Source organism: Danio aesculapii, chromosome 6, assembly GCF_903798145.1.
Source record: "Danio aesculapii chromosome 6, fDanAes4.1, whole genome shotgun sequence".
Classification (NCBI taxonomy): Eukaryota; Metazoa; Chordata; class Actinopteri; order Cypriniformes; family Danionidae; genus Danio; species Danio aesculapii.
Window position 1 is genome coordinate 56,613,032 of NC_079440.1, and position 26,035 is coordinate 56,639,066.

The window sequence follows — 26,035 nt, forward strand, 5'->3', positions numbered from 1 at the left end:
ACAAAACCCTTGTAATAAACTGCCAGTACATTTTCTGCTATTTTACACTCTTATTTCTTTATATATTAATTTTTATACACTATTAAAATGACTAAAACGTCAATAAAAGTCGTTGAATTTTCAGCATCAAAAGTCGACAGAGCAGAGATCAAGCTCCCATAATGCAATTCACAATCATAAATAAATAATATAATTAACAGATATTTTTACAGTGTTGCTTGTTGTTAGTGTAGCTGTGCAACTATCATCATTGAGTATTTGTTTGAAGGCAGGGGACTTGTATTTTGTAGTAACTCAGATATACGTTACCCTGACCAGGAGTGCATAGATTTTAGCAGCTTATAGATGTAATGTTTTCCACTAGAATCCCCAGAAATCAGCAGTGAGGATTATAAGACACGGTTTGTGTCTGGGTGTACCGTGTATTTCTGTATTTGTTAGTCACTATAGAAGTTTCTGAAAGCATCGTTACGTTTTGGAGCTATCGCTGACACTGATCTCTCGGGTACAAATTGCACTTTTCAACTGATTCGCAGAAAACAGTCGTTTTTGGTGGTATATTATGCTGGATGACATTCCTGGTAACAAAAAACAGCACTATTTTGAAACTGCATGATGATATTTATTGTACTTATTCCTTGTGGGAAATAATTTGGCCATTTTATGATTTCTTAAATGGTTAAAAAGTAATTTTGGTATTTAAAAAACGATATCAACACTCACCGGCCACTTTATTAGGTACACCTATCCAACTGCTCGTGAACGCAAATTTCTAATCAGCCAATCACATGGCAGCAACTCAGTGCATTTAGGCATGTAGACATGGTCAAGACGATCTGCTGCAGTTTGTCAATGGCCTCCACAGTCACCAGATCTCAATCCAATAGAGCACCTTTGGGATGTGGTGGAACGGGAGATTCGCATCATGGATGTGCAGCCGACAAATCTGCAGCAACTGCGTGATGCTATCATGTCAATATGGACCAAAATCGTTATATTTACAGTATCTTGTTGAATCTATGCTACGAAGGTTTAAGGGAGTTCTGAAGGCAAAATGGAGTGCAACCCTGTATAGTAAGGTGTACCTAATAAAGTGGCAGATGAGTGAATAAATACAATATACGCTTTGCATGTTGAAGTGCTTCTCAGATGGTTTTGCTTCAGGACACCATCTAGTGGTGACCAAAAATAAATAAATATGTTCTCTAACATTGAAATGCATTAAAGTTACAAACAACCCACCTATATATGGCATTGTTCCTTAGAGGACCCTTTGCATTACAGATTTTTCCACACCCAAGTGCTTTTAAAATGAATATGATTTCTTTAAATCATCTGGCTGTACATGCAAACGCTTCAAATTTCTGACTAAAATATAAATGATACATTCCCTATGCATACATAATATAGGATACAAATATTTAATATGTGCAATTCAAATTATAGCCCTCATTAATCCTCCTTAAAACACTAGGATTGTATATTTGTGCATTTAAGTCCTTCCAATCTTCAGAATTTTGAGACATTCACCTCAGGTATAAAGGTTTTATGAACAGACAGCAAAAGCCCAAGACAATGTCAATCCCTCTGGCAGTAGAAAAACCCTTTATTCTGCAGTGATTGTCCGTGTAGCAGTAAATAGCCTACGTAGGCATACTGTGTGTGTGTGTGCGTGACATTTTATTAACACAATATTAGAGTTCAAAATGTGTATTAGATTTATAGATTGTTTATTTGTATGTATAACGTGTGTGTTGATCTGAATAAAATACTTTTTCAAATTGGTTTTGAGTCTTAATTATTCACAGTAATTGCTAGTGTTATATTTCATATTTTATTATATATGTTATTTTATATTTAGTTAATCTTAACTTTGTGTTTTGTCTGTTTTCTGTTTGTTTATGATTTTTGTCTAAAAAACAACATCATACCATTCTCTATTCTACTAATCTCCCTCTGAGCCAAATAATGAGAAAGAACCAAATCTCCTACCACAGTTATGCTGATGACACTCAGATCTACTTAGCCTTACTGCCTAATGAACTACACTGTTCCTATTTACTATGACCCTTTATGTGAAGCTGCTTTGACACAATCTACATTGTATAAGCGCTATACAAATAAAGGTGAATTGAATTGAAACTAATGATTACAGCCACATGGACACCCTCTGCCAATGCATTGATGAAATTAACAGTTGGATGTGCCAAAACTTTCTTCAGTCAAACAAAGAGAAAACTGAAGTGATTGCGTTTGGGAACAGAGATGAGGTTCTCAAGGTGAATGCGTAGCTTGGCTCTAAAGGTCAAATAACAAAAAATAAAGTCAAGAATCTTGGTGTGACTCTGGAGTCAGATATGAGTTTCAATAGTCATGTCAAAGCAGTAAGTAAATCAGCATACTATCATCTCACATTGCAAGAGTTAGCTGCTTTGTTTTCAGTAAAGACTTAGAGAAACTTGTTCATGCTTTTATCAGCAGCAGAGTGGATTACTGTAATGGACTCCTCACTGGCCTTCCCAAAGTGACAGTCAGACAGTTGCAGCTCATCCAGAACGCTGCGGCCAGGATTCTGACCTGAACCAAAAAATCAGGTCCTTAAGTCTTTACGCTGGCTCCCAGTTATACATTCAGAATAGATTTCAAAGTATTATTACTGGTCTATAAATCACTAAATGGCCTAGACCGCAATACATTACATATATGCTCACTGAATACAAACCTAATAGATCACTCAGATCTTTAGAATCATAGAAATTCCAAGAGTTCAGTCAAAGCAGGGTGAATCGGCCTTCAGTCACTAACAGCGCCCCCCGCTGCTGGAATCAGCTTCCAGAAATGATCAGATGTGCTCCAACATTAGGTATATTCAAATCAAGACTGAAAACACATCTGTTTAGCTGTGCCTTTACTGAATGAGCACTGTGCTACATCCCACAGATCGCACTATTATGTTTTCTCTTCTTTTTCATTGTTTTATAACCCATTTTAACACATTTTAATCTGTTCTTATCTGTTTTTTATTTTCTTATACTTGTCTCTTTTATTCCTGTTTATGTAAAGCACTTTGAATTGCCACTGTGTATAAAATGTGCTATTTAAATAAACTTGCCTTGCCTTAATCTATTATTTATCTGTGTTTTCTTTATATATAAATATATATCAAATATATAAATTAATATTTTATAATTTGCTAAAAGATTTGTTGTTTTATTATTTGCCATTGTATATGTATATTTGAGTGGGAACCTTAACATCTTATAAATGTTTTATACGGTGGTGCAGTGGGTAGCTTAATCGCCTCACAGCAAGAAGGTCGCTGGTTCGACCAAGACATGCGCTATAGGTGAATTGGTTAAGCTAAAATGTCCGTAGTGTATGTGTGTGAATGAGTGTGTGTGGATGAATTCCAGTGATGGGTTGCAGCTGGAAAGACATCCGCTGCGTAAAACATGTGTTGAATAAGTTGGCTGTTCATTCCGTTGTGACAACCCCAGATTAATAAAGGGACTAAGCCGAAAAGAAAATGAATGAATGAATGAATGAATAAATGAATGAATGAATTTGTTAGTATATAATCACTTTGCAGTACCATGTTTTACTACTAAACATGTTTTTATAACATATAACCACTAATGTTAATAAATATAGATTAAAAAAATTATAGTTTATTCTTTAAAATGTTTAAAAAGTGGTTAGCACTGTCCCCTCACAGCAAGAAGGTTGCTGGTTTGAGTCCCAGCTGTGCAAGTTGGCATTTCTGTGTGGAGTTTTCATGTTCTCCCCGTGTTGGTACAGTCCAAAGACATGTGCTATAGGTGAATTGTATAAACTAAATTGGCTGTATTGTATGTGTGTGTAAATGAGTGTATGGATGTTTCCCAGTATTGGGTTGCAGCTGGAAGGCCATCCGCTGTGTAAAACATATGCTGGATCAATTGGCGGTTCATTCCGTTGTGGCGACCCCGAATGAATAAAGGGACTAAGCCGAAGGAATATGAATAAATGAATGTTGTATGTGTTTATATTAGTAATATCACGACATTAAAATTAAAATATTAAATTAATAACGATTAAAATTTTTCGTGTATACAATGAGTAGAGAATAATTTTGTAAATCTTTAGGATTGTTAAAATCTACATCAGGAAGAACACATCTTGATTTAATGAAAAAATTGCAATATTTTTTAATTGTATATTTTTATTTTAGATTTTATTTTATTAATTGGTAGCCTATATTATTTGTGCAATATTATGAACGTGTTTGCATGCGTTTTTGCCTTCTAGTGATTGTGTTATACTGCAATAAATAATACAAAGTAAATATAAATTAATAAACAAACAAACAATAGATAAATGGCAACCTTTATTATTTGAGCTCTGTTCTGCACGTTTTTCCGAACGTGTTCACATGGGTTTTTCCTTTTTGTGCTTGCGTTATAATAAATATAAATAAATAAATAAACAAACAAACAATGAATAGACGGTCATGCGCAATTTCCCATCCGCAGGCCCTATTCTCTAAAAACAACTACGTGTGGTTTATCTGTCTGTACCGTGCGGGTTGCGCACATCCCGTAGTAGCGGTTTTGGATAATGGCGTCTGTCTCAGAGATGCGCTCGGTTTTGGGAAAATGAAGCGCAGAAGAGCTCATTTCCAGTAATTCACGCGGCGTTTCCATTCACGGACTTTGCCTCAGTTCAGGTTCAGATCTCAGTCTTGACGAAATGATGAAGCTTAAGTCAAACCAGACGCGCACATATGATGGAGACGGGTACAAGAAGCGGGCCGCCTGCCTGTGCTTCAGGAACGACACCGAACAGGAGGTAAGTCCCGGTACAGCGAGCGGGGGATCGGCGGATCTGGCCGCCGATATGAGCGTCTGTCAGTCGTTGGAGTTTACAAGCTTCAACCGCGAGTTAGCGGTGTGCTATTAGCGGTTAGCCTGGTTAGCTGAGCTGGCCTAGCATTAAAGCGATAATCAATGAAGCTGCAGTGCTAACGCGCTACTCGCTGACAGATTGACTGATTCACTGACATACTGATGTGGGATTGTAATAAATCCCTGTTTAGAAAATCAATCAGACCATACTAACGTTTAAGCGATGACAGTACAATGGTAATTTGAGCATTGCGTTTCTATGTTACTTACAAAATACCATGGTAACGTTACTTTTTATTTAGGGCACTAACAAGTAACGTAAAGTTGGTTTTGTTTTCGCTCATTAAGACTTTCTCCCTGATAATATAAATATTATTTGAAAATTCTAAATGGAGAGATCATATTAGCAGCTAAGGACTGAATTATCCAAGTACAACATTGTTTACAGTCAACAAAATAGTGCTATTTAATTGTTTTGAAGTCATACTCGCATGCTATTTCAGACTGAATATTCAAATTAGCAATAGTAAACATTATAGGGACCGTAAAAATGAACGAATATAAACCAACTTTACCTCAGTTAACATAATGATATTGGGAGTTGAAGGGATAGTTCACCCAACAAATGGAAATGTACACACTATTTACGCTCTCCCAAGCGGTTTCAAACCTTTATGAGTTTCTTTATTCTGTTGAATGTAAAAGAAGATATTTAGAAAAAAAGCTGAAAACTAGTAACTAACCATTAAAACAACATACTATGGAAATACTGTAAAACACAGACTGTAAAACATATGGACGTAGTATCCGTGACGTCACCCATAGGTTTCTGAAGAACGCAAAAGAAGCTACCAGTAGGCGTGGCCAACCGTCACCATCACACCAACCGGGGGATACCAAACAAGGGCAAAGAGGCCGAGCGTGACTCTTGTGTTCTGACCACATGTGTTTGGTTGTAAACTATATAAATAAAGTGTTTAGTCTTTTTAAAAACACTGTTGTAATACATTGCGCCACTAAACATTGTTCTTATGACATATTTCGACAGGAGAAAAACACGAATTACATCCAAACACTTTAGATATAGTCTGTGTTAGTAAATGCAAGGCTAATTATGAAATCCAGGCATATCACGGTATGACGTTTCAGATGACTGTTCTAGAGCCTACAGCTAATCAATCTGTCAGATTCTGGAGTGCATTACAGGTCTTAACAAAATTAGAAATGATAATTTATCTTAAATAAAACAAATACATTTATAGAGATGGCATAAAAGTATATAATTTCACTCACCTGGGAAATGGAGGCCATGTGAATGGTTTGGGAGCGCAATAAAGTGTACACAGCATGCCATATCATCTAATAATTGTAAAAAATCATTCCAAAAGGCAACTGACTGTGTAAAGCCACATAAAACAACACAAAAATACGATGTATATGCCGAGTTCAGTGGCTAATCAGCCGGAATCAGCTGAGGTGATGTGACAGCCACCAGGGAGACCTAGCTGTCACTCAAGTGGCCACTCCCTTAATTATCCAGACTTAATATAACCTAGTATAAACAAAATGAATGAGTTATAAAAACATTCACCCCCCTCACAGTTGTCATGAAGGGTAATATTAGCTAAATGAACCAAAATAGGTCTTTGTACTAGGCTGTAAACACCTTTTTTTCTGCTGTAAAGTTGGCCATTTTAACTGTGGGCTTAATAGAAATCTGCTCTATTATGGAGCCAGGACTTGCGGAATTTCGATGAATTACAATTTCAGTTACTTCCGTATTGGCTTTATGAGGGAGAGCGGGAGGTTGCCGCTTGGTGGTTACAGGTTTCCAGATTTTTTTCAAAATACCTTCTTTTGTGTTCAACAGAATAACGAAACACAAACAGGTTTGGAACAAGTGAAGGTTGAGTAAATGAGATTCTGATCAACTATCCCTTTATGCTTTACAAATTTAATGGTACTAGCATGGTACATTCATGGTGTCCAGTATTAAACCTGGGGTGAGTAGCACATACTATGTTTTTTAAATGAGTACCGCTAACAGGTAAGTTCCATACTGTTCTTTCAAAACAGTAGGATTAGCATCTCTTGCATTACAAATACCATATCCAGTGTTTCCTCTAGGATTTTTTTCCAGCTGTGGCGGCAGCCTTTCACACAGATCCATCTACTACCAATCATATTATTTCAATGACAAATGTCGTGAGCGCAGATTGCATTTATGTAATATGAGCATGCAGATCTCTGCTTGCGCGCCGATTTCCTCTGTTCGGGCATAACTTTTTGCACGCCCCCTCAAATATACGCTGCTTAAGTGCAGATTTTCTTGCGCGCTCTCAAATAAACGCTGCTGAAGTGCGATTTAGTGCGTTTATGTGACAGGTATGTCTCCGACATTTATTAGATTTGCTTGGAACATTTATGAATGTCTCTAATAGACCTACAGAGCGACATCAATGCGTCCTAAAGTAAAGTGAAACGGCTATAAACTCCAGCAAGATAGTCATTGCAAGCAAAACCATAGACCTTTATCTATAAATAAGTGAAGTTTCATAAACTAATTTCGAGAGGAGCACGTAATATGATTGAGCACGACTGGCCGCTCATCTGTAATCAGTAATAATCCAATCAGAGTGATCATAGTTTACTATAAATGGATCTTTTTCTTCCTACTGCTCTATCTTCGTTTTGGAAGAAAAACTTCCACCCCATCTCCTCCTTTTCCTCCCTTTTCTAAAGGGGGAGCTCTCGAGACCTACCTGATCTCGGATCTCCTGATATGCTTATTTACCGGACGGGAGCTCAAATATCTCCGAGCTCAGGGTTCTCTCCCGGGACAGCATGCCAAACCTGCTTTTAAATGCTAAGCATATCTACGTGGGAACTCTTGAAAGTATAATTATATGAACTGTGTTCATCTTAACTGAAAGCTACGTCATGTTTGCTAGCCTCATGCATCACGCACTTGTCAGTCAGTCAGCACGTCACCTTAAAGGGTTTAACAAATAGCGCACAGCAGTACTACAATTACAGAAAATTTCGCACTATCATAATTCACTTATCTTTTAATACATTTTGGTGCGACTATAACCCGCTATTAAAAAAACAACGACTGAAGGATTTGAATGAGAAGCTGTAATGTAGCCGTGGCAGGATACATTTTGGTGTGGCGCCAGGGGCATTGCTAGACATAAAGCTCTACTGGGGCACGTCCCCCCTCAAAGAAAAAAAATAAATTATATATATATGTTATATATATGTACAAAAATATTTATTATAAATAAATAAAAGTATTATTGTTATTTTACAATTATTATTTAGTTAATTAATCCTAAATGTAACTGGAGAATAGTTTTTTAAATATTTTGCATAAATATAAATTTTTTTTGAATGAAATTATATAGACAATTCTATTCAATACAAAAAATTTGTTTAGAATTATCTGTTGCTTTAGACTTGACACATGACAGAGAATTAGCTTTATTAAGTTTTACCTCCCTGACTCGTCACTTGCTTCATAAAAAAAAATCTATGAGAAAAGATCACCATCATTTTATTTAAACTTTAGTTTTGTCGACTGCGTGCCGACACCTCTGCATAAAAGACTGTTAATGCCGGTTTTGCAGTTGTAAATTAGCCCAAATAAAGAATATGCTTCTTCAGTGTCAAACCAAATGGTACCCATTGTATTTTAAAGAAGAATCTCTCTATTCTCATTCATTTTACTCATTATTGAGCAAGGAACCATGTATGGTAACTTAACATTGATTACAGTGTATAGATATTTAAGTAATGGATGTTTTGTAATAATCCCCAGGAACACTCCAGGTTTTTTTCCAATCAGTATTTCAGTGAGTGTCCTATAAAGGGTTAAAACTAATATGTTTAATATCTGAGATTGAGCAGAACAACTACATTAACCATGATGCTGTGCAGCAAATCTACCAATTAGAGAGTTGCAGTGAGCAAAGTGCTTAAAAAGAGTTTTTAGCTCCTCCCACTCCCATATGACATGGCTATGCTTTTTAAATGCGTATATAAAACACACATAATGTGTCCGCACAGGTGTTACTGGTGAGCAGCAGCAGACATCCAGACAAATGGATCGTACCCGGAGGAGGAATGGAGCCTGAAGAAGAGCCCAACGTCGCTGCTGCCCGAGAAGTCTGTGAAGAGGTTTGACATTAAGCACATATACTTCTACAGGATTGTGCATCAAAATATATCATTGTCTTTATTATTTATAATATTCAGCTGTCTGTAGAGGACAATTCCAATGACTAAAAATTCCACAGTACCATAGTTTCCAATAGGTTTATGTCTATGGCTGATAATGTCTATAAATGTGCACAATAAGGGTATTTGCAGAGCTAGTGTTTTTCCCCATACTGATAAACTTCCGGTGACCTGTTATTGTGAGTTTTTTTTCTATTTTATACGGTTACTTTTACAGCATCAATATTGTTATGTAATTCAAATACAATCAGTTAAACAGACTTTGGCATTCATTTAGTTGCTCAAGCATAAAAGGAGACAAAAAGCCGCTTACTCGCACATGCCCATCAGAATCGGCAAATGTAATTTAATGCAGTGCTTCTTGTACAATCTGAGACCGACTTTATATCGGATGTCACTCAGCCAGTGGAGACCATTGATTTTGAAAGAAAACAGACCTCAAATGCACCGATTTTGCATTGGCATACACTTCACCGGAAACGATAAACCCAGGTTACTGGCAAATTAAAAGTCCTATTAGCATGCTTCGGCATATACCCTATTTCTAATTTAAATGCATGCTCTTTGGTATAATATTAGCACAGAATAGATTCAAAGTTGGTATACTTTGGCCTAATATTTCTAATACAGGGGTCTTAAAGAGTGTTCAAAGTTGATAAGTCATCATAGATAATTTAAGATAAGTATTTAAAAGTCTTAAATGATATTTTACAAGGTATTACATTTTGCATCAGTATACTAAAGTTTGCCTGTATTAATATACAAATATTGGGATGGTGGGGAGTAGCAATGTAAAAATTCCAATGACTTAAAAATAATTCCACACTACCATAGTTCCCAATAGGTTTATTTCTATGGCTGATATATGTGTAAAAATGTACACTATTTCTAATTTAATTGCATGTTCTTTTGTATAATATTAACACAGAATAGATTCAAAGTCAGTATGTTTTGGTCTGATATTTCTAATACAGGGGTCTTAAAGAGTATTCAAAGTGGATTAGTCGTTTTAGAGAAACCGAAGGCCTTTAAAACGTATTTAAAAGTCTCAAATGCTATTTTACAAGGTTTTAAATGTTGTATTGTATGCTAAAGTTTGCCTGAATGTGATCTGCAAATATTGGGATGTCGAGGAATTTCTGAAAATAATAAAATCCTGGTAGATTTTACATCATGCTGCTTTGTTTACTGCAGTAACCAAGGCAACACCGTTATTTCTGCAGCTCCTATAGGCGCCCGCTACTGGATTAGCAATCTTATTCAGTATACGAATAACATATTAGTTTCCTACAATCAGTATTTAGTAAGTATATTGTAAGTTGATATGTCGCCAGGTCAGCGTTACTGGTTGAAACCTAAAGTGGCGACGAGGACTTAAAATGTATGGAAAGAGTCTTAAAAAGGACTTAATAGCTTAAAATGTTTCTTTATATTTCCAAATAACATTGATTAATCGGCTAGCGGATGTATTGGCCTATCACTACTAAGAATAAAAAAAAATCTTAGTTTTTTCTCTTTGCTGACACTTAACTAACTCTCCTATTTTTCTCTGGCCATCTGACAGGCAGCAAACATGCTGTTCATCCTGCCGGAACGATCGCCTTACAGTTTTAAAGGGCATTACACTCAGATTAAGAGCTGCTCTTCACACCTCCACTGCCAGACAGTAGCCAAGAGCCACCATAGACTAAAAACATACCATGACACAATGTCAGGTGTTCAGTGCAACCACATTTGTGGAACTGTCCTGAAGTCATAGACCACATTAAAACATGTTTACATTTTAAAAATTAATACAGTGTTGAATTGGTAATGATTATTTAGGGCTGGGTGCTTCTCAGTTGCCGCTGAAATGCAAGTAAATAAACATGTGACTTTCTGTACTGAAGGTCACATGTTCTTGGTTGCATTGAAACTCCAGATGCACTTCAGAATATTTTAAAATCATCCTTTTGTTTTGACAAAGTCCGAAGTAAGACCGAAAGTAATATTTCTATGTAAAAGTCATGGATTAAATTAAAGACTTTTATTATGTTATAAATGAATGCTGTTCTTATGAAATTTGCTCATCAAAAAATATCAGTCATAAGTCGCAAAACACATAAAGGAGCACAACAGTTTTATACTTGTTGTTAAAATGATATTAAATGTTTAAAATAGTGCTGTCGCATGTTTAATCGTGACTAATCGCATCCAAAATAAAAAATATTTTTCATAATTTTTCATGTACTCAATGTAAATATTTCTAATACAGGGGTCTTAAAGAGTGTTCAAAGTTGATAAGTCATCATAGATAATTTAAGATAAGTATTTAAAAGTCTTAAATGATATTTTACAAGGTATTACATTTTGCATCAGTATACTAAAGTTTGCCTGTATTAATATGCAAATATTGGGATGCTGTGGAGTAGCAATGTAAAAATTGCAATGACTTAAAAATAATTCTACACTACCATAGTTCCCAATAGGTTTATTTCTATGGCTGATATATGTGTATAAAATGTACACTTTCTAATTTAAATGCATGTTCTTTTGTATAATATTAACACAGAATAGATTCAAAGTCAGTATGTTTTTGTCTGATATTTCTAATATAGGGGTCTTAAAGAGTATTCAAAGCGGATTAGTCGTTTTAGAGAAACTGAAGGCCCTTAAAACGTATTTAAAAGTCTTAAATGCTATTTTACAAGGTTTTAAATTTTGTATTGTATGCTAAAATTTACCTGAATGTGATCTGCAAATATTGGGATGTCAAGGAGTTTATGAAAATAATAAAATCCTGGTAGATTTTACATCATGCTGCTTTGTTTACTGCAGTAACCAAGGCAATCTGCAGCTCTATAGGCGCCCGCTGTTTATAAATGTTATGTATATATAAATATTTACAAAAAATACAACAGTTAATATTTACAGAATACATTTACATGTATAATTATATACAATTTGTATTACAAATATGAATAAAAATAATTAATATACATATATAAATCTTGTTTTTTGGAAACAATTTAATTGTGATACATTTTTTGACAGCACTAGTTTAAATCCATCATAAATGTATTAGAATGACAGCGCTTCCCACAGGTTTGAAATATACTTGCGGTGGTGGCCGGATTGAAGCACAACGTTTAACCACATCACATAAATAGTTAATTATATGTGACAAACAAAACATTATTCCATTTTTATTGATAATTGTATTTATACACTGTTTCTTTTTAATGGGTTAAAGACTGAAATAAAAAAGAAATATTTTTATGCTATTCAGGAGCCATGTGCACCCACTGACAAGTCAAATCTGCTTCTCTTTCTCTCTTTCAAGTTCAAAACAAACTTGAACGGCAAAACATTTTAAACATGTATATCAAATAACATCATCAAATTAATAAAATAATCAGCAAATGAGAAATAAAGGACAGAAAAGTTTATAAAAACATACAATATCTCTAAAAATGATCTTAATTGTAAGATTGAAACGAGTAGATTTTTTTAAAAATAAGGCAAATGCATTGATTAACCATTACTAATGGTGTACATATATTTTGCAGCCAGTTTAGATCAGTCATTTCGTCCTTTGGAGTCGTTTAGATTAATGAATCTGTTATTAACCAGTGTTTCCTCTAGGATTTTTGTGGTGGTAGTAGGGGTGGGCGGTACACCGGTGTCATAGTCATCACCGGTGTGACATTGCGCCACAACATGGATTTTCTAATACCGTCAATACCGTAATAAACCAATTATGCGCCTTGAACGGCTGCATTTACATCAATAATAGCTAATTCTAAAAAATAAGGCATTCAATTTTCTTCAAACGTTCAGTTGTGGTCTGAATACATGTCCTTATACTAAAGGGCTCGAAATTGCAACCATTTTGGTCGCATGTGCGCCCGAAATTTAATCTATGCGCCCTCATAATATATTTGGGAGCATTTGTGTGTCTGAATATAATGGTTGTAGTGCAATCTGATTAGATTTTCTCTAAAAACTTCGCTCTAGAGAATAGCTCTACCCTGCTGCTGTACCGGTTCATATTAGCTGTCAGTCACTCAACGCTTCCCGCTGTCAGATAACAGGGAGCTTTTGTTACTGCAGGAAATGCAAACGGCTGAAGAGTGAAAAGTGCACAGGTTTGCAAACCTCACCTAAAGTTATAATAATAATAATGGCGCAGATGACAGTGATCATAACATGAGGTAAATGTTGATCCGCCAGCTGAGATCAATCGAGTGTTTTCGGAGAAGGTGCCTGAATCTTGATGCGTTGCATTCACCGCGTGTTCAGCGCAAATGTCCGCTAAATATAAAATCTAACACTGTACACATCATCGCCAAAGAAACGCACCTTTACTAAGTTTACACTGAAACTACGGCTCATAACAAAGAGCGGAATTGCGCTGGTGGTCATCGCGAGAATCCTGCTCTGTCTGCTTATAAATTGGTGCGGCTGACTCGCCTGCTTTATTCCACCAACACAGAGAAATGAAGATCAGCTCATAACGAGACTGAGCATTTACAATGACCCAAACCGAAACTTTTAAAGAGTGATAGAAGTGAGACTTTCTTTTGTCCGTTCTTCCTTGAGATGTATATTATTTTGCTATTGAAAGTAAAACCATGATATTATACCGTCACCGTTCAAAAGATGAAAAATACCGTGATATTAATTTTAGGTCATATCGCCCACCCCTAGGTGGTAGGCCTTTTACGCAGATCTACCAACTACCTATGGTATTATTTCAATGACAAATGTCGTGAGCGCAGTATTACAAGTTGAGATCGCATTCCTGTAATATGAGCATGCGAATCACTTTGCTTGCGTGCCGATTTTCTCTGTTAATGCAGAAAACTTTTTGCACATCCTCAAATATACACTGCTCAATTGCAGATTTTCTTGTGCACTCTCAAATAAACGCTGCTGAAGTGCGATTCAGTGCGTTTATGTAATGAATATGTCTCTAACATTTATTAGATTTGCTAGGAATATTTATGAATGTCTCCAATAGAGAATGGCATTAATGCATCCTGAAGTAAAGTGAAACGACTATAAACTCCAAGATAAAGATAAAGTCATTGTATGCAGAGCCAAAGACCTTATCTATAAAGCATAATTCTGGAAACTGTGTTCATCATAACTGAAAGCTACGTAGTGTTTGCTGGCCTTACGCATCGCGCAGCCCTGTCAGTCAGTCAGCATGTAACCTTAAAGGATTAACATTAAACAAATAACACCATGGAAGAATGAATGTAGCAGAAACCCTGATTTTCTTTTTCTCTCTGTATCGGGGCTGTGCGTGCGCAGTCAGCTGAGAAACCAGACCGAAAGTAGTCTTTAATAAAAGAGTAATGCAAAATCGCGGATGAGCTTTAGAAAGTGAAAGCAAAAGTTGAATCCAGGACATTTTAGGAGATTTAGAAACCTGGGCCAGACTAATTTTTAAGTCTCAAAAATGCGCGTTTCTGTGGGTCTGAAGAGCACGTGAAACTGTCTGCACGATTGTTGACAGGTCTCGCGGGCACAGAACGAAACGGGTAAACGAGACGAGATTTTCCACTGCTTAATCCAGGGGTCACCAAACTTGTTCCTGGAGGACCGGTGTCTTGCAGATTTTAGCTCCAACCCTAATCAAACACACCTGAACAAGCTAATCAGGGTCTTACTAGGTACACTTGAAACACCCAGGCAGGTGTGTTGAGGTAAGTTGGAGCTAAACCCTGGAAGGACACTGGCCCTCCAGGACCGAGATTGGTGACCCCTGACTTAATCGATCGTGGATGTTTGGTTAGATTGAGCGGATACAAAAAAAGTGTAAAAGGATGTTAACAATAGTAAAAAAAAAAAAGTCACTACATATACCTAGGCGGCCTGCCCAAGAAAGGTCTATGTGTGGGAAGCACTGAATGATTCTGAAGCAGGGGTGGGCAAACTCGGTCCTGGAGGGCCGGTGTCCTGCACGGTTTAGCTACAACACTAATCAAACACACCTGAACAAGCTAATCAGTGTCTTCAAGATCGCTAGAAATCCATAAGCAGGTGTGTTTGATTAGAGTTGGAGCTAAACTGTGCAGGACACCGGCCCTCCAGGTCCGAGTTTGCCCACCCCTGTTTGCCCAAGGATAATGGAGTAATGGAGCAAAGCAGTTTTTTTTTGTATCACATTTTACATTTAATTTAAAGTATAAAACATTCATTTAAAATTATAATAGCATTTCATTAAAGTGCCATTTTTTGTATTTTTCATCAAATAAATACAACTTTGAAGAGCGACTATTAGAGCAATTATTAATTAACATGATTGTATAAATTATTGATTAATAAATGTACTTAAATAATAAACAAACAAAAAAATAATAGAACAAATAAAAGAATGGAAATTAAATCATTTTCATTAGTGATCTCAAACTGGACCATATCTGGACTAAATTTAGATCCTGCTAGATGATAATCGACCATCGGCATGTTGTGTACATGGCATTTGGCCTAAAGAGTGTCCTGATGGATCTCTATCACTCAGGTCAGGTGTAGACGCTCGCTGACTGCTTGTTTTCACCGCTGTGTCTTTTCTTGACCTCTGAAACATATCAGCTGTCAAATTCACATGAACTCAGTCAGTGGTTCTGCACTGAAAAACCCCCATAATGAATCTTGTTGTTTCATCTGTTCATTGGTTTATAGGCTGGAGTCAAGGGCACTTTAGGAAGACTAGTAGGAATATTTGAGGTAAGTAGTAGAGGAAAGCATGGTTTTCTGTTAAAGCTTGTATAACGTAATTGTAAAGTGATTTAAATATTGTTTTATTCTCAGAATCGAGATAGGAAACATAGAACGTATGTCTACGTTCTTATCGTAAACGAAGTTCTGGAAGATTGGGAGGATTCGGTGAACATTGGTAAGTCCTCCGGGTTAGGATTTGGTAAGATAAATTTTTTTTACATTAACAAAAAAAAATGATATGAAATATTAGAATACAAAACACCAGTTTTCTGTTTGAATGTACACTCACTGGTCATTTTATTAGGTACTCCTTTCTAGTACCAAGTTGGACCATATTTTCCCTTTAAAACCACCTTAATTCTTGTGGCCTACATTCAGCAAGGGGATTTTGCTTTATTTTGATATGATTTGTTGGCTCAACATGCATGATGTGAGTTTCCCATTCCAGCACATTCCAAAAGAGGGATTGAGATTTGGGGTCTGTTGCGAAAACTTATGCCAAGTTCAGACTGCATGATTTTAGCCCAGATTTTGACTCACCGAAAGGTTTTGAGAAATCGCAGACAAATGCCTGAAGTCACAGGCAAATCGGTGCTCGTTCACACGAGTAACAATCACACAGTGTGAACTATTAAAGATGCGATCTGACAAAATCGCAGATGAGTCTCCGACACCAGTGAGATATTTGACATGCTAAATATCTGGAGCTGTCTGCAATTCAAATCATGCTCTATGAAATGAGTTTTGACTGAAAATAACATCGGCGATCACCTACAGCCAATGAGAGAGCAGCATCCACTAGTATGGGTACTCACAGGCCAGCAGGAGGTTGGGGGAGAAGTAAAAATGCAAATTTTCAGTTTATTTGGACCCAAGAAATGGAGGGAAAACTGGTTTAAATTTGGCAGGAGCAGCCATGTCTGTTTGACGTGTCACATGAGCAATATCACAACCAGGTCAAAAAAGAAAAAAGTTGAGGAGGATTTGCTAAATCCTACACAGGTGGACAAACATGTACATTTTCTACCCCATTAAAGGCTTCATTCTCATTATGTAGTTAATAACAAAATATACTACGTGTGTTTGGTTGTAAGACGTAGTTTGGACAAAGTTGTCGGCGATTCTTCCTATTGTAAAGTCATGCAGTGTAAAATTTCCTGTCGCCGATCCATCTTGCAGTGTAAACAAAGCAGCAGCAAAACTCTAGCCCAGATAATCATGCAGTGTGAAAACATCTGTGACACGACTACTTTGAAAATCATGCAGTCTGAACTTGGCATTAGCCACCATGTTAAGGCCCAATCCCAATATATTCATAACCGCGTTCGTCTTTTACTGTCATGCTTTTTTTTTTTGATTAAAAAAAGCTAAGATAAAAACCGCAAAATTTTGCGATCTATAATCCGTAATCATAACTCCTGATATAGCAGTTCCACAACATTCTGTCACTCGATGACACTCGAATACCCTGTCAGAAAAGTCTGGTGGCTGGGAATGGGTTTTTACAGTGTCTGCTATAATGTTAATGTTTTCGTGTGTTTGCATAAATGAATATGGCCACTGTATAAATGCAAAGTATTACGATCTTATTGCCACATTATATCGTTATGATAACATAAAATATGCCTTCAGTGATTTCTTGAAGATAAATACCAAAAAATAAAGCAACTGGAATAACTACAGCAGTCACGATCGTCTGATCTTATATAGAGATCGCAATGACATATGCTGACGTGTGCAGGTGCTGTCCCAATTCTTAGGGGTTTTAAGCCCTCGGTTTTAAGGGCCATGGGGTAGGGGTACAAAAATAGAATTGGGATTGGGCCCAAGTCTTGGTCTTATAGACTAGTTTTACTAAGTACCAGTCAGCCAAGGGCTAAACATCATGCTGATGATTCACATGGCAACTTTTTGAGCAATGTTGCTTGGCTCCTTTTCTATTAAAGGGAATGGGCAACAATTTTATGTCCGTCACCCTTTATCCTAATTAGTTGCCCTTTTATGGCATCATTTCCCAAAGTTGTCCAGAAACATTTCTCAAAAAGTTGCCCTGTGATGATCAGCATCAGTCTTGCTTTTGGATCCAGATGAGAGAGATTAGCCTTTTTGTAATTGACTTTAAAAGTTACTGTCGGTTCAGAAGGACAAACAATAGTGACTAACGTTTTACAGGAACACTGCACTTTTTTCTTTTTAAAAATAGGCTCTTTTACATTTCCTCTAGTTAACAATTGAGTTTTATCATTTCTGAATTCATTCAGCGATCTCTGTCTCTAGCAGGAGCACTTTTAGCTTAGCATAAATCATTTAATCAGATTAGACCATTAGCTTTTGTCTCAAAACATTCAAATAAGAGATTCGATCATATTTCTATTTAAAGCTTGACTCCTCTGTAGTTACATCATGTACTAAGACTGATGGAAAAGAATGGTGGCTATTATCTAGGTCAATATGGCAAGAACTATACTCTCATTCTGGCGTAATAATCAAGGAACTTTGCTGCTGTACCATAGATGCAGCAGGCACAAGGATATTATGCAGCACTGTTACCTATCTGGGGACTATTTTCAGGCACTACGTCATATCATTGCCTAAAATCACCTTTCTTCCATATTGTGATGCTTTGCTTGAACTCCATATGCATCGAGTAGCTGCAATGTGATTGGCTGATTCTAAATTTGTTGTAACAAGCTATTGAACAGGAGTACCTATGTGGCTGGTGAGTGTACAATGACACTGCATTTACTCATTTCAATTTATTGACTCTTTATAATGAGGTATGTGTGACATCAAAATTTACAATGTTTAATTTGCTAGCGCACATTGTTATTCTTCAGTTGATCAATTAATCCGTGCAAGTTAAACGACTGGGAAAAAAAAGTTAGTTTTAGTACTCTTCAAAAAGTCTGATCATTCAGCCTGATCTCACGAGGAAACGTAACTAGTTTACATTTTGGCTGCATTTACACTGCAGATCTTGATGGTCAATTCCGATTTTGTGACTGTATCCAATTTTTTTGATGACCGACTTCTATCATCTTTTAAAATTAAGACTTGTATACAATTGTCTGCATTTACACTGCACACAATGACAAGGCGCAGTGACCAGGAAAAAAAGAGCGGGCGCTGACTAACAGCTGATAATAAGAGCGCTCTTTTCTACATTCCTGTATTTATTCTGTTCACAGGGTTTCATTTTGAAAAAAATCTTTTTGACAAGCTGCTTTACTATAGTTTATAACAGGCTTCCATAGCAACTGCATAGCAGTATTATTTACCACGCCCCTCTTACCTAGTTTGTTAATTATACATTGACGATCATAGGGGTACTTTTTCACTAGTAGTTTGGTAATGCATGCTACAGTGAATCAAATTTATGAATGTATTTAAATTACAACTAATTCATTAATAAAAACGTTTATATTTTCAGTGTTTTACGGATATTTGGTGACTGATTAGCTATTTTAGAGGTTACTATAGGTCAAACTATAAAAATTATGTGTCTAATATTTCTCTTTTTTTAGGCTACATGTAGATATGAACACCGAATTTAGAAGAAACGTGTATTATGAATACTTCATGAATGGATTTGCCAGTTTCAGACTATTGAATGATTCTTTTCCCTAGCATTGATTGGTGCGATTATGCATTCACAATGGTATTGGGTGGGGTCAAATGTATATTTATATAAAATATTTTTTAATTATTAATATTTAAGCTATAGATCAGAGACCAGAGAAAGCTATTTCTCATTATTAAAGAGCTGACTCCCTCAAACACCTTATTTTGATGCCCTTCAGGGGGCGATCAAGAGTTAATTAGGGACGTCAAACTCCCCTGTAATTCGCGCCCCACTCTTACCGTTAGTTTGCTATAAGTGAATGATGTGCAGAAAGAAAGCCCTGCCCCCTATTTAATATTCCATTTCTGTAGGAAGTACATCAACATACTGAAATAAGTCTTAGCAACTTCAGACTTTAATGTGTGTGTGTGTATGTGTGTTATTGTTTTGACAGGGAGAAAAAGGGAATGGTTCAAAATCGACGATGCCATACAAGTGCTGGAGTGTCACAAACCAGTACAGGCCTCTTACTTCGCGGCTCTACAGGAAGGCTGTCTGAACAGTAACGGGACGCCCCTGGTGGCCACGATAGGCGGAGGAGACCTGTCACCCACCTACAGCATTAATCAGAGCTCCGTCTCTGACATGAGATAACTAACGCAAAACACAGACACTCCGGATGCTTCCACCACTCTTTCTCTTACTTTCATTACTTTATTCTGATTTCAATTTATTTTTCTTTCTCACAAAAAAAAAATCAAAGAAAAAGAAACAATGGTTTGCCAAGGCTTTTTGAGCGCCGAGAAGGTGGCACAAACATCAAGTGTCGGTGGAATATTCGATGCGTTTTGTAAGTGTGATACTTTTGCGCTTTTTTTTTTCGTCCCTTATTAAATTCCCCCTATCATGCGGACTGTTGCATGAATACCCTTTTCGCCCTTTTTAGTGCCCTCTCTGTGGCTCATGTGTGAGATTAAACGAATGCAAGAACTACTTTTTACTGTTGTGAGGTGTACAATATACACATGGTGCGTCAGCATGTGGCTTTCAGTATTTTTACAGATTCGATTTCCTCTGCGTGCGTATGTGTGAACGCATTTTTCGTTAGTTCTCTTTCTGCGGGTTGTGAGAGGAAACGTCTGAATGGTGGAACTGTGATCGTTTTGCATGAACACTGGTATTTATTTGTGTTATGAGGAGTTTGTGTGATGCGATGAATGTTTAACCTGTACTTGGTGTTAAATCGTTGCTCTTAGCTTACCCCTTTTTTTTCTTCTCTATTTTCTGGTCATCTTGTAAATAACTTTTGAGCCTCTAAAAAACATCTTTAATTTATACTAGTACCTGATTAGACTGGAGCGTAATTCTTTTAATCCAGAACCCTTTATTTCTGATGTGTGAAGGATTTTTGTATTTAACATTACAAACTTTTATGCCACTAGCACCATTTAATTGCGACAGAATTGGTTGAACTGCACTTTGTTTAACAGAATTGTAAAATCAGAATGATCTGATTTACTTTTTACTACACTGTTTTTTCAGCACATCATATTGAACAGCAAACACGTTTTAGTATTAAAACACACGTTATTTTCATGATCCAATCACTTTCAAATAGGTCTGTTAGATAGTACATTTCAATGAAGGAAAATCGATTGTGTAAACTCGGTCCTGTCCTGAAAAGTTTAGTTCTGACTCCTGTTAAACACATCTGCTCAGCTAATTAAAGTCTTATTAGTCATACTAGAAGCCTCCAGTTGGCATGTTTAGGAAAGTTGGAGCTAAACTCTGCAGGACAGTTTGGAAGCTGTTGCTTTAAAGGGATAGTTCACCCAAAAATTGTGTTTTTAAATAAATGCACTAGGGTTGGGTTGGTGCCATCGTCTATCGCTGATAGACATCACGATACTGAGCCGGCATCGCGATCCTCCGCCCCTGTCGCAGCAGCAACCCACTCTCGAAAAACACACTTTGGCTGTGTCCGAAACTGCCTACTACTCAGTAGGTACTGCATTTGAATTGAAACGTACTACTCGGCTGTTAGAAAAGTACGTTCTATGAAGTATGATTGGAATTCGGACGTACTACATCTGCCATTTTGTCACAGTCATGTGACCTACCTGTGTCATCTGCATCGCTTTACTCCCATTCATGAATTCGCTCGCGGGGCATCATGGGATAGCGCAGCATGCATGGGATGCGCACTTCAGAATCTCGCCGGAAGTAGTAAGTCATCCGGATTTTCGAATTCTATGAATTCGGACATACTACTCGGCTCGCGTACTGTATAGCATGGAAGTATGCGGTTTCGGACGCAGCCTTAGGCCCAATTTACACAAATACGTCTTAGTTTTAAAATGGCATTTTAGAACAAAAATGATCTAAATCCACACTGGCGTTTCATCTAGCATTTCTGAAAAACTCTCCATCCACACTATACTGCTGAAAATGCACATCACGTGACCATACACACACGCGCAAATGAGCTTGTGTCTGAGCTCCAGGCAGTCAGCGGGTGCTTTGAGCACAAAACCTCAGAGAGCAGTGCGCGTCGTACAGTTTATCAAGGATGTACCACTGGATCTCGTCTCACTATAGTTGTTAAACTTGATATTTAATTAATCTTGTCTCTATCTGACGACTCTTCTGTCTTTTGAATCTATCAGGTAACATGTCACAGCGTCAGTACACTGCTTCAGTCTTTCGCTTTTACACTTGTACTTAGTCATTTAAGTGAAAACTTCAGATACTGTTGGTTGGTTCCTGTTGGTTGTGCACCTATTTACCAACCAAGTTTGTTGACGCCATTATAACGACACAGATCACTCTGCCGAGTCCTGCGGAAAAAGTGATTGACAGGTGGTAATTTGTGTGTAACTTTATTTATTTAGGATTTGGTTATGGGTAAAACGAAGACCATGCGGGTCAGGTGGTTGAAACAGTAGGCTACAAATAATTAATTTGTTATGAATTAATTAATTATTCATGAATAATAAATTCACCGCTGCCTACGACGACGATACCATCAGCCATCGAAATGTGTCACATTAGACATCGTACAATGCCAAATTGGTCGACATCACCCAACCCTAAAATGTACTCACACTCATGCCATCCATGATATAGGTGACTTTTTTGCTTCAATAGAGCATTAAAGAAAATTTGTAGCTAAAACTCTGGTCATTGGCGATTCATATAATGCAAGTCAAGAGCAAGTTTTTGGAGTGTACATCTTGGGTGTCTTTAAGGTTGAGTACATTAACAACAGTTTCTCCCTTTTGGATAATATTCACAAGTGGTTCTAAACCTTTATCAATTCCTTTTTTTCCCCGTAGAACACAAAGGAAAATATTCTGAAGAATGTTGGAAACTATCGACATCCATAGTAGAAACCAAAATAAATTCAAGATCTGTGGAAGTCAATAGCTGATTTTTTCCCAACATTCTTCAGTGTATCTTCCTTTGTGTACAACAGAGGAAACTCAAACAGGTTTGCAACCAGTGGAGGATGAAGAAACGATGACTGACTTTTCAATTTTGGGTGAACCGTCTTTTTAAGTGCCACAACATATAGGGTGGACAATGAAATCACAAACTAGAAGGCTGTCTTCAAATTTCACCAGGATTTCTCTTTTTACCAATCCTCATAAACCACAAGAAATCAAAATGGACCTTCTTTACTTTCTTAATGTGTTTAATAATTGAGCATAGATAATTTCAGTTAAGTTATTATTATAAAGTTATATCAATGAGCATTTGATCGTGGATCAAATTAAGCCATTTCTTGAGCAATACGCAGAAAAGTCATAACATTAAGAAAGTAAAATGGTTTCCATGCTCATTTTAGCCATTAGCTGATGTTTACATTTTGTTAATGCCATAATGGCGCTCTAATAACACTTAGAGATGTTTATATACTATATTATTCGTTTGTTATTGAATGAAATGTCCACAAAACTCGCATTCGCAGTTTTCATATCACGTTTTAATGATCATTTTGATCAATCTTCTGTAAGCCCTCAGACTTCCCCATTCACATTCTCATGATCAAGGCCTTCATTTTGGACTTCAGCTTAAACTAATGACGTTTTTAACCTCTCCCCCATAGCTATTAACCCTGGACGTTGAAAGATTTAGATCAAGAAGTAGTACAGATCAGGTTTTAGCATGCATTTCCTCTTATGAAATGTCCGATACATCTTCGAAGCCGAACTGCACGCTCTGAAAGCAGCGTTTGGCACAATACTGTGAATCCTGAGCCACTGTAGTTAGCCAGATGTATTGGTGTCTTGTACAGATCAAAGGCGAATGGTTAAATTCAATGTATAGGTATGGTACATGTGAGATCGGCTGTCTTATTTCCTCAAGACTCGACTTTTTTGTTGCTCCTCTGGGAGATTTAAGTGCATTTAAGATCTTTATAAAGTATGTTTGTGATGCTTTTTACGGTTAGTCTGACTGCAGAGTAATGGTGAACTCAAGATCAAGTTCATTGGTGATTTATGTTTACATGACTTTGATTAACACCTATCAACACTAATGTCATCGATCTGATTGCAAGTCTCTCTTTCACTTCTAGTGTAGCATGTAATCGCTAATCTGAATTGTTTTCTTGACTGATATGTGATGACGGCTATACTGATGTATTCTCTGTTTTACAATGGCACAGCAGCAGCATATGAACTATTCAATGGCTGCACTTATGTGGTTATGTAAGCCAGTGTTTCCCAAGACTGTTCCTAAAGGCACACCAACAGTACACATTTTCAACCTCTTCCAAATCAAACCTGAATCAAATCATCGTAAACCATTGAAATGAATTAGGGAGATCAGATTAGGGAGACATCCAAAATATATACTGTTGGTGTGCCTTTAGGAACAGGCTTGGGAAACGCTGATGTAACCAATAGCATTGTTGTGAATGATTCTCGAAGCACAGTCATACTATGGAAACAAAAACCAAGGATGTGAAATCAAAACTGCTGCATCTGATTTATATAAAATCATGTGAAATACCCATATCCTTGACGGACATCTCGCAGAAAGCACCTTAAATTTCGCCCTGCTTGTGACTCTGAATGTAAACTTTAGTAGATCACGTTTTATTTGGCCGCATTTTAAAACAGTTCATCCTTGTATACGTGTTGTAATTGGTTTCAATGGGATTCTGGAATTCTGTACTTTTCACTGGAATATTTTGCTCTTTCATTTTGGGATTGTGAAATCAACCAGTTTGAGAATGTAATATAAATGTGCCAACTAATAAACACCAGTATTTCACTTAAAGGTTTCAGTATTTTTTTAAACCCCAAACAGAAGTCTGCTTGTAATTGTCTTACGTGCTGAAATTTTGTGATTTATACTGATTGGCCACTTTATTAGGCACACCTTACTAGTACCGAGGGACCCCCTTTTGCCTTCAGAACTGCCTGGAAAAACAAACTCAAGACGGCACTGGAAATATTCCTCTGAGATTTGGTCCATATTGACATGATAGCATCAGTTGCTGCAGATTTGTCAGCTGCACATCCATGATGTGAATCTCCCGTTCCACCACTTCCCAAAGTTGCTTTATTGGATTGAGATCTGGGGATTGTGGAGGCCATTTGAGTACAGTGAACTTATTGTCATGTTCAAGAAACCAGTCTGAGATTATTCGTGCTTTATGACATGATGTGTTATCCTGCTGGAAGTAGCCATCAGAAGATGGGTACACTGTGGTCATAAAGGGATGGACATGGTCAGCAACAATACTCAGGTAGGCTGTGGCGTTGACATGATGCTCAGTTGATACTAATAGGCCCAAAGTGTGCCAACAAAATATTCCCCACACCATCACCACCAAACTGAAGCGGTGATACAAGGCAGGATGCATGCATTCATGTTGTCGTCACCAATTTCTGACCCTACCCTCCGAATGTGGCAGCAGAAATCGACTCATCAGACCAGACGTTTTTCCAATCTTCAATTGTCCAATTTTGGTGAGCCTGTGTGAATTGTAGCCTCAGTTCCTGTTCTTAGCTGACAGGAGTGTCACCCGGTGTGGTCTTCTGCTGCTGTAGCCCATCCGCCTCAAGTTGGATGTGTTGTGTGTTCAGAGATGCTCTTCTGCAGACCTCGGTTGTAACGAGTGTTTTTTTGTTATTGTTGCCTTTCTATCAGCATTAACAAGGCATTTGCAACCACAGAACTGCCATTCACTGGCTATTTTGTTTTTCAGATCATTCTCTGTAAACCCCAGAGATAGTTGTGCATGAAAATCCCAGTAGATCAGCAGTTTCTGAAATACTCACACTAGCCTGTCTGGCACCAACACCCATGCCACGTTCAGTCACTTATTTCACCTTCCTAAACGCTTTTGCTGACATGTGATTGGCCGATTAGAAATTTGGATAACAAGCAGTTGGACAGGTGTATCTAATAAAGTAGCCGGTGAGTGTATATAACGTCTTGAGGGAACTTGTATGCATAAAATGTCAGAAGTTGTAGAGTTACAGGTTCTTCACAGAAAAGCAGACCAAATATAGACATAAAATGAGTTATGTTTACATTTTCTAGTCTAGTGTTCTAGGTTTTTGGGTTCAATAAGCAAGACCTGAGTTCTATTTAGTAAAATTAGTTTTCTAATTTTTAAAATCAG

The 26,035-nt window shown here is 37.1% G+C and overlaps 1 protein-coding gene across 1 annotated transcript; it reads left to right on the forward strand.

The window, feature by feature from the left end:
- Window positions 1-4,569: 4,569 nt before the first annotated feature.
- On the forward strand, window positions 4,570-24,681 carry nudt3b (nudix (nucleoside diphosphate linked moiety X)-type motif 3b). Its single transcript, XM_056460577.1, has 5 exons — window positions 4,570-4,827; window positions 8,952-9,062; window positions 15,795-15,839; window positions 15,924-16,008; window positions 19,850-24,681. Exons 1-5 carry the CDS (start codon window positions 4,729-4,731, stop codon window positions 20,047-20,049), a joined length of 540 nt encoding a protein of 179 aa, XP_056316552.1. The 5' UTR covers window positions 4,570-4,728; the 3' UTR covers window positions 20,050-24,681.
- The last annotated feature ends 1,354 nt before the right edge of the window (window positions 24,682-26,035 follow it).